The 16,671-nt window shown below is 36.0% G+C and overlaps 1 protein-coding gene across 1 annotated transcript in view; it reads right to left on the bottom strand.

Annotated features, from left to right (window-relative positions):
• Positions 1-2,630: 2,630 nt before the first annotated feature.
• Positions 2,631-16,671, bottom strand: part of LOC109088047 (protein disulfide-isomerase A5-like) — a 46,080-nt gene continuing 32,039 nt past the window's right edge. Inside the window, exons 14-17 of the mRNA XM_042731646.1 lie at positions 16,006-16,136; positions 12,786-12,856; positions 6,609-6,743; positions 2,631-4,685 (exon numbers count right to left, since the gene is read on the bottom strand). Coding sequence (XP_042587580.1) covers positions 4,605-4,685; positions 6,609-6,743; positions 12,786-12,856; positions 16,006-16,136 — 418 coding nt within the window. The 3' untranslated portion in view covers positions 2,631-4,604. The remainder of the gene's footprint in view (positions 4,686-6,608; positions 6,744-12,785; positions 12,857-16,005; positions 16,137-16,671) is intronic.

Below are 16,671 nucleotides of genomic sequence, written 5' to 3'. Positions count from 1 at the left end.
TTTTCTCTCCACAAGCTGAAAGGACTATGTTGAACTAACTGATAATTACAGTATGTGAAACAATATGCTCTACAACAGAAATGTAACTGGAGAGACAATTTACACTGTTGAATATTAACAAAATAATATATCAGGCTTTAGAGTCATAAAAATTGAATTATGGGTAGGATATGAATGTAGGCTACATCTTTTGTAGAGGGTATGCATTGACGTCACTTTCCCGCCGGAAATCATTCCCTCAGCCTGACTGAGTGGGAAAAGAGCCTGCCACATGAATGGATTTAATAGGGAAGTTGTGAAAACGCGAGTAAGAGGCTACTGGACTCGATATAGTGTTCCTTACAACTTACCAAATATCCAGTGTCCATAGATATTGATATGCAGCCAGGAATCGTGTTTTCTGACATTCATATGTGCCTGATTTTGACGCCGGGGAAATAAATAAAGCAATTTTGCCCGTGAATGCATTTTGTAAATACAAAATAGGTTGGTCTAAATCCGGGTGATCACTTAGATCAATGTTACATATCATCATATCGTCCAGCCCAAAAACTTGTATAGTTTTTGTCAGTGTTTATTTAAAAACATCCAGTTATGCCGAATTTGAGATGGTAAATATTTTATTGATGAATTGTCAATATTATATATTTTAAAACAATATATAGGGTATGATTTTACAGCAAAATTCAACATATTAACATGAACTGAAAACTGCAAATCCGTGTTTCGCTGACTGTAGTCCATTTGCTTCTGACAAAACAAGTGACTTTATTTATGAATGAGCCTTGAATGATTCACTCAACCGATTCTTTCAAACACTGATTCATTCAGTGCCAGCCCCTGCTGGATGCCAGCAGTCGTTTCACTTTCTTTGAAACTATTTTCATTGGCAGAGTGAAAATTGACAAAGTAGCCAGATTATTGTAACTAACTAAAATGTAAGTTAATCGTAACTTACTTTTGCTCAAATGGAACCAAGCAATAATGAATAATAGTTGTTTGTTTCCACTGAACAGCATAACATTCATTTCTTGAATCTCGTATGCTCTGCCTGATAATAACGATAATAACGTTACAAAGTTGTCATAGTTATAAAAATTTACATTTAATATACTAATTTAAAGATTTAAATTACATAACACATTGTATTTTTGTTATCAGCTCATTCATTTTTTTAAAGGTACTTCTCTTTCTGAAAACAGGAAAGCATTACAGTAGCAATTTTTTTTTGCCAGTGTTATGAAGTTGCTATGTGCTTATATTTGACAGATACAAATTATTGGCCTGCATTCAGTCTGGACTGGCAAACAATTTCCTGGTGATAAAGAAATGTGGTTGACAGGCCATGTCTGGATTATGACAGCTCCTCGCCATTTCCTGAATGTTTAAGGTCAGTGAGATGGGATACGCTTTATTAACTTTTGGCATCACCCAATTATACAGAGAAAGTATGTGTACTCTGTATTACACATACCGTAATGTGTATTTATCTTCTACTTAACTTCCATTCATGCTGGCATTTTCTTGTCCTTCTTTTACCTCTGGTTCTGACATGTAGGGGTGCATCCAGGCAAATGTAATAGCCTGCACCCTCAGTAAGCTTCCTCCAGACAACACATGCATTTCACCAGCAGGTGTTTCTCCACGGGCAGCTGTTTAAATGTCCAACAGTGACTCATCCCTTGAGTTTTCAACATGCCTCTTACAAGGGTTCCTGTGCATTAAGATGGCAAAGGACTGGGCCCGTTTGAGATCATGACAGAATTAGTCCAGGAAGACTTCCATAAATAGAAATGCCTGACAGAAAATTTAGAAAATTTAGATAAGAAATTACTTAGGAACAGCACAGTATTGCTTGTTTTTGCAGTTTCATCAGGCAATTTATTTGTTGTACTCTGTTGTAGCCACCAAAACAGCAGAGGTGCTAAATGACAGCAGGGGAAGACTAATTTTCTCATTTATTTCAAAAGCAGTGACATAGCTTCCCATATTTACCTAAATAGTGAAACGATAAAGAACAACTCCAAAATAACAGGCTTCTGGTCAGATGTCCTGTTCTTCTTCAAATTGGCTATTTTCATATAGTATGATAAAAGTTGATATCTAATAAGCATGTGTGCGTTTACTGTTATCCTACTTTCAGGGAAGTAGAAAAAAAATTACATCAAGTATGTGTGGCCTTATTGCAGACAATAGCTTTCAAACGTAAAACAAATGTGGTGTCTACAAACTAGTCCGTATTTGTCCTGCAAAAATTCACAAACATCGCTTACAAATTGCAGTTTTTTGCCTTCCTGTGCAAAACATCATAAAAAATCAGCATAGTGCCAAGAGTTGCAATGTGGGTATTATTATTTTCCGGGTAAAAAAAATATTAGTATGTTGTTGTGCAGTTGCCTACCTCTCAATAATAAGATATTATCTCTATTGTAAAATATTCTGATATATCTTTAAGTCTATGGATTTTTTCACCATCATCCCCTGGGAAAAAAGAAATAGTGAAACACTCAATTTCAACCCAGTTTAGATAAAAATAAGAAATCTAACATTTTTGCACTTTGAAAGTAGTATGTCCTTACCAATTAAGAGGTAATGTTCACATAATGTTATTTGAATAATTTTGACAATGGTTCTTGGAAATGTATGCCTTTTATTTCGCATTGTGTTCAATGCAGCAAAACTGTACATATGGCTGGGCACAAAAAAAATAGAGGCGACAGTGACTTCTTGGCATTGTGGTAGCTCCCACATTCCACAGACCTTTGGGATAAGACAAAGCAGACCTTTCTACAAGAGAATAACTCAGAGGAACCAGGTGAAGGCCCCTGGCCATCCAAATATTGATGAAAATGTCAATGCACAAGCAAACCATGTCTTGACAGTTGTTGCACGTAGTGAGACAAATCTGTGCAAGCTATCATCCAATACATCTGTCATTTTGGACCATTATTGAACATGTTCTGGCAAGCTATCTGTACGCTTCCCCTTAACAGGACCCTTTTATGTTAAGCTACATGATACAAATTCAGCATGTGATCCCGCTTTAACCTTACAGACAGTATTTTGAACTTGAAGCCATTATCTTGCATATAATTGACATCTATGCATCAGCGTTCCTTGACTCATGTTTTATTCAGTACTTCTTGCCACAAATTTGGCAAGGAAATGTAAACTAAATTCCTGTTCAATGATTTTTTTTGTGTTCCATCTCCCGAAGACACATGTAAACAATTCATAATTCGGCGACGTGAATAGAGATCACCCAGCTGGATTGCAAATTACGATGAGCGATAGTGCTCTTCAATTGTATTTCGCTATCCCTGAGAACATTATTCATAATGAAACAAACCAACCTTCTGAATTATACAACAAAAGTCCAGCTACAAGACCATTAAATATGTATACTGCCTAGAGCAGAGAGTTTTCCACACACACACACACAATAGTGGAGTCGCCACAAAGATACTGGTAAGGGTTGTGGTATCACGAAGAGTGCCAACATTTGGCAGAGAGCAAGTAAAACAGATCCTCTGGCACTACACTGTTTAAACCAGTGAGACGTATTAAATGAGCATCACTTAGCATACCTTAAATCAAACCATCTCGCTCCCGCATAAATGAAGACATTATCTATGGTCATTCATCATCACCATTCCCATGCTTAGAAGAGGAAAAATCCATGTGTATTATAGATTTAGAACAGCAATGTAAATCAGAAACTACATAAACAGACTAGACATTTAAACCAGACAAGACTTTTAAAATAAGCAGAAACATTCATTTACAATGGAATGTGAAGGGCCCAAAAATTTTCATGGATTAAACTTCCAGAAATTAATTCTGAAACATTATTTCAATCTAAATAGTTTTTTCTTTTTTTTTTGGCATTTCCAGTTTTGTTACATCATTTATCATTTTATCATTTTTGTCAATTGACAATAAAACATGAGGGAAAAAAACTACTTGCTTGAATACATGTCCTTGTATTTGATCTTGTATTTTGGCCCTAGTACTATAATTCTTGAAAAAGAGTAAAATATTTGGACGACAGTTATTCAAACATTTAAGGCCACAAAGTTCAGCTACAACAACTTTCTCCATCTTTTTTTTTTACTCCCAAAACCATGATGTCATACAGCATTTTTTTCCATTTTTTCTTTTCTTTTTCTTTTTTTTTTTTTTTTACAAAAATATTTGCAGATACGATTGTACACATTATTACTCCTCGCTGGAATGGGAGTGACGGCAATGTATCATGGTGATAACTGGTTTTCCACATTAAACAACAGCCCCCCCATCACATGTATGGGACCCTGGCGAGTGTGGGCCCAGTGTTGCATAGATTTCAGGTGTGGATTTCAGTAACTGAAGTCACAGTATTTGGAAACAATTTCACGAAATGTCTGAGGAAATTAAAACAAGACAAAACAAAAAGTGGTCTGGTGGTTGTACATTGGTATTACAAACATTAAGGGCACAGCTGTATAAAAAAATAGCCTTTTTAGCTGAGGTTTCAAGTCTGTGGCATCAGTGCTGGGATGTCCCTGCCCAAGTCACAGTGCAATGATAGGCTCCTCCCATTTATTTGAACCACGCCCACACTATCAGAGCTCCTCCTTCCGCTTGCCCACTTTCTCTTGGTCTCGGCCCCTGAGATTTCTCATGAAACCAGTAAAGCCAGCTTCCTGTAGAGGGTAGACAGTGTAAGTGAGAAATGAAAAACCATTCACCTCATAATATATATATATATATATATATATATATATATATCTATATATATATATATATATATATATATATATATATATATATATATAAAAACATTCACCACAGTGACCCCAAAAAGTATTTGGACACTTGCAGATAAACGCATTAAAAAACAAATTTGATGATCAGTGGTTCTGTAACCAGGGGTACGTGTTCCTCGGGGATATGTGACGTGACGGTGAGGGTACGCAAATAAAATGCTAAGTTTTGGCATTCATTTAATTCTACTCCAACTTAAAGTAACATTAAAACTGAGCATGTATTTCTGACAAACAAAATGCCGCTTCTAGTATTATCTCACTGCTGTTCAATGTATCTTTCAAGTAGGTTTTTAGCACTTAATAGCATGAAGATCAAATATTGACACGGGCTGGACATAGAGATCGATTTAAGAAACTCTCTTCAATATAGAAATATTCCCTGTGCGAGTTTTTGTTTATCATGTTTAAAATACGAGCAAGAATGTAATTTTCCCTGAATATCCAAACAATTGGAAATGTGACATTGATTTTATACGACAGTTCAACAACAACAAAAAAAATTTAATTAATATTTTACATTTTAAAATGTAGCCTACATTTTAAACACAATATAGTCAATATTAGTAATATTTTGCAACAAAATAATATTTCCAATGAAATCTGCAACAGAGCTGGTGTGTGTCTCCAACCAACATAGCCTACAGCTATGTTGTGTAAAATTATGTAAAATTCATTTTTAAAAAAACTTTTACATTTTAAGGCTAGAAAAACATTGCCTCTATAAAGGTAAAAATGCACCTGTGACTCAATTTAAGGGGGCAAATATTGTCCCTTAACTGAAAAGGTGTGACTGTGATCTAAGTGGAAGAGAGGGGTATGCAGAAGAATGTTAAATGCCCCAGGGGATACGCCACTGTAAAAGGTTTGAGAACCACTGTAGATTAACCAAGACAAAATAAAGGTGGCATTTGCAAATAAATTAAGGGCTTTTCACACTGAAAGCGAAAATTCAGCACGAATGATCAGCGTGATGATGCTTATCTAAACAAAAGATCCCTATGGGGCTATTCACACCAGGCGTGATCATTTGTGGCTCGAAAATGCAAGGATTTGTTTTCATCCTGTGTGTCGATTTTTTTCCAACGGGCTCTCCAATCAGATTTGAGCTTAGATCACATGCCCTAAGTAGCTGCTGTTGCACAAAATGGTGAGAATGGTGACGCTGTTTCGAAAACTATTGTTTGTAAACAAACACTGAAGAAGAGTATCCTGAGAGAGAAGAAAGTGGATGCCGAGTTCTTGTTATTGTTGGTATTTGAGAACAGATTTATTCTCATGTTCTTTATACAGAATAACATACCTATTATTTCTCCACTGAATTATGTGATCTTATACTGTATTAAGACCACTTTTTTGAAACTAAGTTTCAATACCATGATAATACCGTATACCGTGATAAAAGCATTAGCAATTAATCGCAACAGGAACATTTGATACCGGCATATCCCTAGTTTTAAGCCACTCTGCGGCCCATTTGTAAGTTCTTTTCTAGTACTTCCATGAAATTAAATAAAAATGGGTAACAAAAATAAAAAAAATAATTAAAAGGTTAAAATATACACGTGCTTGAAACTAGATGAAGTGTAAAGTCTGCAGTTTAAACAATCATCTCAATCATGATCCAATCCTTATAATTTCAAACCCATTAAGCTTTTTCTTGAAAAGTGTGCTTGTGCTTTCTTTGATCTAAAATTTCAACTTTGATGTTCTGTCATATACAATAACATTCATACATTTTTATGTGTTTCTTAACAGGGCCACTGTATTAATTACAAATCACTCACATTAAAGAGCACTTACCCCTCTTTCCCCATTGTATTTCTCACTGAACTTCCCATAGTTGTAATAGTTAAATGTTGGGTAGCCCTCAACCCCCTCCTGTTTACACAACTCATGGTTTTGTCCCTTTGTGCAGTCCACTGCAGCATATGCAATCTGAAAGGAATTAAAGCATAATTATTTTGACATGAAACAGTTCTGTCATAGATTAAATACCCTTACTTCCCCTAAGTATGCTGTATCAAATAGTATTACAATGGTTATGTGATATATACAGAGCTGTGGTTGCATCTATCAGGGCTTTTTGGAAACATAAAAGCACACTTTTTTTTCCAACAGTAAAAAGGGCATGAGTTTGAGAGTTGTGCAGGATGTAGTGTGTGGTGAGGAATTATGCTGTCTGATCATGGTTTCATTGTTTACGCTCCTGAGCCCCTTGGAGACCCATTGTGCCGAGTTCCTGGGAGGATTTACTTTCCCTAGAGAAAGCTGTATATTTGAAACACATTTTCAATCAAACAGCCTAACTGCACTGATACGTATTGCATAGTGTAGGGACTGAACTGAACATTGCTTTGAGTTTCTATTGGGCTAATTTACAGAGATGTAAAACACTACTCAATAATCCACAAGACTGCATGGCAGCACATCTGAATCTTCTTGATGACCATTGGCTTGTATATAAACCTTCTGATATGGCAAAAACAATTAAGAAGGAATGACAGCAACATATAAAAACCCTGAAGCTGACAGTCAATAGCACCTAAAAATCAAACTTCTATGCCCTTTGGAGTAGATATTTTAATGTGTGAAAACGTAACTGTGAAATCTAACAGCACAGCTGCTTTGGCACTGACTGAACCGTTTCGCTCGCTGCACCCCTACGTCCTGAATTTAGCCTGCCGTTTTTATAGGGTAATGAAAAATGAGTAATACATTCCTGTCAAGAAAGGCCATTCAAAGCAGCGTAGGATAAAATAATATAGCAAACACCCCAACATTAAAACAAGAGCAAAGATTTATGCTTGGTATATCTGAGGACGGCAGTTAGCGGAACACAAAACAAATGAACCATAAATGTCTCTTGACGAACGGCATATTTTAGTCTTTTTTTCTCGACTAAAAAAATAGATGCTGTCAAGGCATATTTTAGTCCTGTCAAATGGTATTCAATGCATTTTATCACTCGAAAGGTGAAAACAAAAAGTCTTATTTGCATAACTAAATATTTATCTTCATGGCAACCATGTTTGCCGCGAATACGAATTAATTCATCTAATGAAATTGGCATGTAGTATTCTCACTTTTAAGACAAAAATGATTTGCATAAAAAGTGATGCCAAGGATCCTGGTGCACCAATCAAACATTATCCTCCAAGATTACAGGGTTTCACTGGAGGTTGACATAAATGTGTTTGTGATTATTCTGTCTTTATATTGGCAGGAGAAAACGGAGAGGAAAGGGATTGTTCATTTGGTTGCCAGCAAATTCTAATATCGATCCTCGTGTTGGTGGAATACCCTCTCGACACTTGACTGATCTTTCTATAACCTCACCAATAAGCGGATGAAAGCAACATAAGACTCATGGAAACTAAGGATTTCGTGCTTACAGAGTGTGGTTTATGAGATGGATGAGGTTAAAAAAAAAAAAAAAAATAAATAAGTCATTCACAAAGGCACAGAGATCCTTCTCAGAGAGTAATTATCATCCTCAGCCCAGGTCATTGCGCACAGGAAATGAAACGGCCAGTGAGCTCATGAATATTACAGAAGATAAGTTATTTCCATTTGGTGGTATTAAGTTAAAACAGGTCAACAAAAAAAATTAAAAATCTGAACCAAGACTAGGATTTAAACCATTAGCCTTTTTCCACAATTGATGTATGTTGTATTTAATTGGACTGCATCTGTTAGCTTTCACTACAAAAAAAAAACAAAAAAAAACAAAACTGTTTAATAGTTAAGCAGAAACAATAGCGTGCAAAGAGGCTTTATATTAAGAATTGAAGGAATGAGGTTCAAACCCCTTTTTCTGCTAGAAGGCCATTCAAGATGTTTACTAATGCACTGTACATAAAGGAAATGAACACTAATGAGAACAGAGGATGAACAGTGGAACCAGAAACACAAACCCTTGATAAAATTAAACAAACCTCCTCGTTAGAATGTCAGGGTCACATTTATTTGCAAATTCAACTGACCTTTTAAGTGAGTGAGTGAGTTGGTGATTATGGGTGATTGATTGAGTGAGTGACGTGACATCCTGGTGAGTATTGTTAAGAATTCTTGGTATTCGTTTAACCCATCCAAAGTACACACACACGGCAGTGAACACTCACACACCGTGAACACACACCTGGAGCAGTCATTTATGCTGCGGCGCGCGGGGAGCAGTTGGAGGTTCGGTGCCTTGCTCAAGGGCACCTCAGTCGTGGTATTGCCGGCCCGAGACTCAAACCCACAATCTTAGGGTTAGGAGTCAAACTCTCTAACCATTAGGCCAGAATTACTTTGATGCATCAGTGAATAAAAACTGATGTGCATATTGGGGAATCCTAAAAAAAAAAGCTGAATCTGATTGTTTATCATATTCAACTCTTTGTAGCCTGAAAAGTGAACCCAATCCAAACTACATCCATGTGTGGTTTGAATGAAATTTTTGAGCTACCCTATTCTTATCTAATCTTTACTACTATTGCACTCATTTTTATTGGAATTAAGGCAAGACGACTAATTTTATTCCATTGGAAAAGCCGTCATCCACATTTTCATCCACATTATTTACTAAAATATGTCTTGCATGTTAAAACTCTATCTCCCTTTAAATTTATATTTCTGTCTAATCCTATATTCATTATCTTTGAATACATCCTAAAAATGTTCATAAATAAATCATAAATAAAAAAATTGGAAATGCATTTCAGTATGAGAGGTGAGACTGGAAGCGTTCATGGAAGTCCTTGATATCATATGTAACTCATTTTCCCTCAGCTTTTCTCTATATAGTGAAGTATGGTGTTCACTATGTAGTGAATAATGGATGAGTGAATGAGTGAGCAGTTTCATATACAGGATATGAACTAAGGAATAATTGACAATGGCCTGTTGAATTATTGAAAAATAATGCACACCCGAGGTAGTAATGGAGCCATGCATTATTTTACAATAATTGAACGGCCCAGAGTCAAGCAATTTCACTTATACCACGGTTATCACACCCCAAGACATCGTTCAGCTTTAAAATGCTTTTTTCTTATTCATCTCATCCCAAGCCTATGTTGCTAATTTCAAGATGTCTTTTTAGAGCTTGCAAATGTGTGTGTGAGTGTGTGTTTGTACAGTAGCTATGCTTCCATCATCCTGTTTTTATGCGCATTTTGAAGTATTGCATCAGAAATGGAGCCAGAAATGATTGATGGAAAAGCTAAATATATATATATATATATATATATATATATATATATATATATATATATATATATATATATATATATATATATATATATATATATATATATATATATATATATATATATATATATATATATATATATATATATATATATATATAAAGATTTTACACTTGCTTTAGGTGGGTTTTGTGCAAAAAAAGAGTTAATGTGAATAATGGGAGAAGGAAACCAATTGATCGAATAAATTCCTGTACATGCAACAATAAATTCATGAGATTTTGTGCGATGAGATGGCATAACTTGACTAACCAGCAGACCAATCTCACTGCACATACAGCTTCTGAAATGCTGTTATTGTCATTCTGAAATGCCTGAACATTCTGTCGTCAAAATATTTTTGTATAAAGGTTATAAAGGTTAACTGACTTACACGACTGCATTCCCATACAGCAGGCATCCACCTCCTAAAGCAATGACCATATTTATTGTTTCATCTGCTCGCTCTGAGGTGCAAGTAATTTATTATTTATGAAAATTACTGTATTCAGTGGCTTCTCCTACTTTAATGCCAGTGACAAGTTTGTTCTCTTTGACTCACTGGACGTAAATGATGCTTTATTTGTAAATATTTTATGCAATATTCCAATAAGTTATTCGCAACTTTGGATGGAAACATAACTAGTATGTGTGTGCATGCAGAGAGCGAGAGAGAAGAAAAAAAGTGTGCTTTCCATAGATAAAAAGGTAATTTATTGGGGAACAACATGGAAAAACTGTAATTTTTATCCTATTGTTTGTCATAATTGTTTTCTTGGTTAGTCTTTGTGGGTTTTGGTTAATTTGCTGTTTTAGGCTGGAAGGACTTTCAAAGTAGCTAAAATTTTTTTGGGCAAAGTAATATGAAACTGTAATGTGGTCCCCAGACCAGGAACCATTTCATAGCTGTACCTAAAGAATTGCACACCTTAGAATGTTTGTCAACCAATTTGAACCAAGCATTCAACAACCCCGTGATGTAATGTGTGAATAATAAAAAGCTTCTGATGCTCATGTGGTCTTATATGCCTTATGAATTCAGTTCTACCGAAAGATGCAATGACTGATAGACAGAAGCAGAGGTTTATGCATGTGGGGAAAATAACTTGCTGTGTATTAAAGGATGCTGTGAAGTGGCTCACTGTTTGGAAAAACCAGTAGATGGAGCTTCATGAACAGAGCTTTTAGTCTTCAGACAAACAGTATCTGTTTTTAATAATATCTTTAAGGGCGTTAGCGCAAAAACTAAGACAAAAAACAAAACTGGCTCCATTTGAATCTTGGCAAAGTGAATTTCCAAATGCCGTCCATCTGAATAACGATTATGCGCAAGTCTAAACTCAAGAGCAACAGGGAAATTGAAGAGGACTGACGTTGTGCCTGATGAATTATAGACATTTGCAAATAACAATTCAACATCACTGTCTTATGGCCAGTGATAAATGTCTGCTGTTAAAGAAGCCAAAGGAAATGTTTTTACAGGCCTCTGAAGATCCAAAAGAGAGACAGCTACTTTCAAAGAAGTTTCGGGAGAAAGAGGAAAGATTTAGAGATTGATGAAATGTTAGTGTGTAGGAGCCTGAGATGGAGTGTTACTCAGAGAGACGTGTCTGAAGTGTGAAAAAAGCGGAAACATCGGCACTCATCAAAATGAATGCAATGTGTGAATTTAAAAGTTAAGCCAAGCACACTACAAGACTTAAGTTTGCAGGCCTTCATGTGTTAAGTCTTCACCTAGTCTGCAACAAAATGCCACATATCACAGCAAACTCTAAGCGCACAGTGAATGTGAGAAAGGAATATTACACAATTATAATAGACAGAATAATTATAGACAGTAATAGAGAGAATAACTGACATCATGAGACATGCAACAACCAATGATCTCTGAACTTGTGCCATCTGAGAGCTGCATAATGATTTGATCTGCCCTTGATGATCTGATGTTGTATGGAATTATTATTTTCAAAATTCTATTATTGTTAAAAAAAGCATAAATAAATGCTTTTTAAAAGAAAGGGCTAGGAGTAACAATAATAGCTGACACTTTACAATAAACATACATAAATACATAATTACATATACTACTAACTTATATACTAATGCTATACACTTTCTGTAGGATCATGTGAAACTAAAGACTGAAGTAATGGTTGCTAAAAAATCAGCTTTGCCATTAGAGAAATAAATTATAGTTTAAAATATATAAAAATAAACAACAGTTATTTTACATTGTAATAATATTTCCGAATATTACTATTTTTACTGTACTATTTATCAAATAAATTCTGCCTTGGTGAGCTTAAGAGACTTTTTTCAAAAACATTCCATAAACCTTGTAACATCAGATGGAGCAACTGACTAAAATATCCAAATACAATTCTGCCACAAGCCACGAGCATCCACACACCAACACAAGTGTTGTAGTGAGTGCTTGACTTGAACTGACAAAACAAGGCAGCACCGAACGCCTCATATTATAATATAGAAATCAACAGAGAAACACTAGACGGATAACAAGTGAGGTAGAAGATTGAAGGTCAACAGCATGAGACAGCACAGTGACTGTGACATTGAAGACCTTGTGAATGTTCTGGAGATGAAAAGAGATTCAATTCTAGGATGTGTGAAGGCTGTCTGAATGAGAGAGGGAGAACTTGATTGCGCTTGACAGAACCTGGGAGTCATTTGAAAGGGTTTGTTATTTAGAGTGGTTGGAAATCTCCTTAATGGTGTTGAGCCTCACCTTGCGGTCTTCTTTGAACAGCTCAGCTGCTGTGGTGAAATGAGGGACGGCGTTCTTGCAGTGCGGACACCCTGGGGAAAACAGTAAGATATAAGTATTCATCGAGCTGTCTCACCTTATAATGCCGAGAACGAATGGCAAGAGGTGATATATCCCAGCGTACACAAACAGACGAATACAGAGGTGAATACTAAAGCAAAAGAACAGAACACAATGACTGAATTCTTTACAAATAGAAAGACATTACTTCCATGACAATAACTTAAGAAAAACAAATGTGCACGTAATCTATTACTGCCTGCATATAGCAGGTTAAATTGACAGAATTCAACTTTATAGCACGTAGAAAGTCACTTTTGGCCCAGCGGGAGCTTTCCTGGGGCAATATGTGTCCATCAAATTTACTAAAGAACAGGCAAGAGTTTCTACCCTCCTTAGTCATAACTCCTAAACTTTAATTTCCATCATGTTCTTATGAGGTGGTTTTGATGCTAGGGGTGTTATTCTTATAAATTATGCATGGCATTTTGAGTTAAATGTTTCAAATGAACAACTTCCACTGAATAAACAGCTGCCTAAAGCTAAAAACTAGCCAAATGGCATGGCTACACAGCTATGGGACAACCGTCTCATTACTGTGCTGGTTTAGGTTGTCACGCAATCTTGTTTGCACACACTTGTGCTACTTTATGTTACAAAATGAACGTTATTAAAGTAAGTGAGTTCACTTTGGAAACTGGTGAATTTTATATGGCAGTTAATGGCACGGTCATAATTTGCAGGGCAGCAAACAAAGGCCTGTTTGTGTGAGGAACAAGGGGTCTAATTTAAGACGCATGAGGGTCATTATAAATAATGGAGCATAAAGTTGTGTACCTTCCCTTTTGGCTCATGTTGCCATTATATGAGGGGAAGAAAGGCTGGGCAGGCCTCCAAACCCATGCGAGGTCGATGCGAGTCTGTCTCAGTGCCCAGCTAGATACGCTAATCACGAAGTTAAAGTGTGGTCATAATTTGTACTTAAAATAACAGCGTATAATAATTTTTCATCATATGAAAAAAAAAATTTGGGCTTTCTAGTTCAGTTGTTGTTGCCCTGGGAACAATTTCTAGGGCGGTCCAGGTGTCAAAGTCAGTCCAGTGCACTGAAACGTTTGCTCCCTAGACATTCCCAGAATGCACCGGAGGTGTACTGACTTGACACTGACATCTGACATAAGGGATGTGGCTTGTGAGAACTAAAGCCCTCGAGTCTGCTTGATAACCTCTGATAAGAACATCTTGTTTCAACTATCATGCTCGCTCCAGAGAATTACCACTATTATCAGGGTAGCTAGGTGATATTTAAACCTTCAGTTCTGTACAAATGCGAAGACCTGCCCTATCATTAAGAAGAAAGTTGCTTCACAGCGATGAAAGCTGCCAACTATCGCGTTCATCGAATGGTGCTGTTCACCAGAACAAAGCAACACTGATGTAATCATTCAATAAAGCTCTGCATAGCTTTGTTTTAAATGGGCACTATTCACACCATCATTTGTGTTTTGTTTATCAGTCTTTAATACCCAATACAAAAGCTACGTTTGTCATTTCCGTTTGTATTACACCTAAAAGAAGCTGTAATTAAGGGATCCAGTGAGACTGAGAGGTCAGTAGATGCGGAGTATGACACAATACAGTCTAATGCCAAATAATTACAGCATTGTTCATTGAGTTCATTGAGTACATGCTGCAATTAAGTTACAAGCCTCAGCTATGATAACAAAAAAGGGCATATTAATATGAAATTATGTTCTCAAATGTGTGCACAAACAACAGTGGTGCTGCACAGACAGAAAAATGTACAATGAGCGATGCAAATTTTAGCACAAGTCAGCTGTTATTTAAAGGGGGAAAACATACCCAAAATCCAAAAATACATAAATTGAAAAATATATAATGAAATGGATTACATAATTATATAATTCGTATATACTAAAATAAATAACATACCAAAAAAAATGGGACCATTATGTTTTTTTTTAACATTGTAACGTTATTTTAACTTAAGTACATTTTCCCATAAATTTTCATTACTGCAATGCATCTGGATATTTTAACAAGTATAGGAGTTAACAAGGCCAAGTACACTACAAAACATTGTTTTATGTCATGTTGGTACAAACTTTACTCAATGAACAGCAGAGAACGTGCATCAAATTACAAGATCAGTCTCCCTGTCTATTCCTATGATCCTGAGATTTGTTTGCACACAAACGCAAGCACATAGCAACACTACCATTCTTGACAACATGTCAACAAACAACATGAAGGAAGAAAAAGGAGAAAATGAGCTGAATGCCAATAAGATGAGACCGTGTTGGGGGAGACGTGGGCAGCAGTTTGATGTTTTGTTTTTGGCTCCTGCTTCCCACTTTCTAGCCCTCATCTTTCATTGGCTGTTGCTCATTGCTGCTCTCTTGCTAGTGACAATGCACAGACCTGACGACTGGTTGGCCAGACTGTCACAACAAGTTGGCTCCTATCTGGGGCTGTTTGTCGCAAATGTACAATATACAAGAGAAACAAGCTTCAGTCTTGTCATATGAACTGCCTTGAGTGATTTACATGTGTGTGTATATATATATATATATGTATATGTGTATATATGTATATGTGTATATGTGTGTGTAAATTACTCAAGGCAGGCAAAAATCTTAACCATCTTGGTTGTTTGTCTTTTTTTCTTGCCAATGTCACTTTTGTCTTGTTTATTGATGTGTTTGTGTAAGACACTATTCTTTGTAAAACATATTATTCATGGACTAATATGTAATATGTAAAAAGGACTATACAACTCAGATGAATTATAATGATTTGCATTAAACTGTGTTTGTCTTCACAAATAATAACAGAGGAAGAAGAGATACACAAGTAATTAATCTCCCTTTGCTTCCTCGAGCCTAAACATTTAAAATGGTTTTCACCATATCAGAAATATACATCATATTTAACTGTTATGACCTATTGTAAATATTTTAAATATGGTAATAGCTATATGTAGTAAGCTATGGTGCCATTTGGCAGATGTTACGCCACCTGCACATTTCAGTGCTTTAGGAGAATGCAACAGAATTCTGATTCATTTTCCTATAATGCTAAAAGGTTTATGAAAAGCCTGGATACGTGCTTTGAGACCAAAACTACAGCTGCAGTATTTTTGAAAGAACAGAAGGCTTACATGGAGCATAGAACATGACCAAGGCGTGTTTCTTCTTTTTCAGAAATTCCCTGAAATCTTCAGCTCCCAGGTGGCTCACGCTGGATGGCATCTCATCCCAGGACTTCTCTGGAGGAGGTGGGGCCTGGGGACTGAGAGAAAGAGCCTGTGATTAAATAGGTAAGCTGTTAGGCTGACATCTCAGAAACTGTAACACTCACAGCCAAGTTAGGTCACTGTGAAAATATTCATAATCACTGTAATATACTGAATAAAATGCTGATGTAATAAGAATTAATGTAATTAGAACGGCTGCCAAAGTATTTAGACATTAAAGCCAGAATTTAATTTAATTACATAAAATAATTTCTATAATAACAAAAGTATTAATTTCTTGGTGTTCAGCCTCGGTGAACGTAAGAGTTTTTTTTTCATATATCATACTGACCCCAAACCTTTGTATGACAATGTATATATATATGATTTGACATTTTGTTACTGCAATGCTAATGCTTTTTAAGCCCACTTTATATGCATATCGCACAATAAACAATTTCAAACATGACTGCACCTCAGGACTAAACAAAACCCAAACTAGGGCTCTCCTGACTTCCCATGTCCCATGGTATTATCTTATTGCATGACTATAAATCTGCAGTATTTGCCATGAGTCTGACAACACACTCG

Source organism: Cyprinus carpio, chromosome B9, assembly GCF_018340385.1.
Source record: "Cyprinus carpio isolate SPL01 chromosome B9, ASM1834038v1, whole genome shotgun sequence".
NCBI classification, from domain to species: Eukaryota; Metazoa; Chordata; class Actinopteri; order Cypriniformes; family Cyprinidae; genus Cyprinus; species Cyprinus carpio.
Note: the sequence above shows the minus strand (reverse complement) of the source record. Positions and strands in the feature narration are given on the sequence as shown.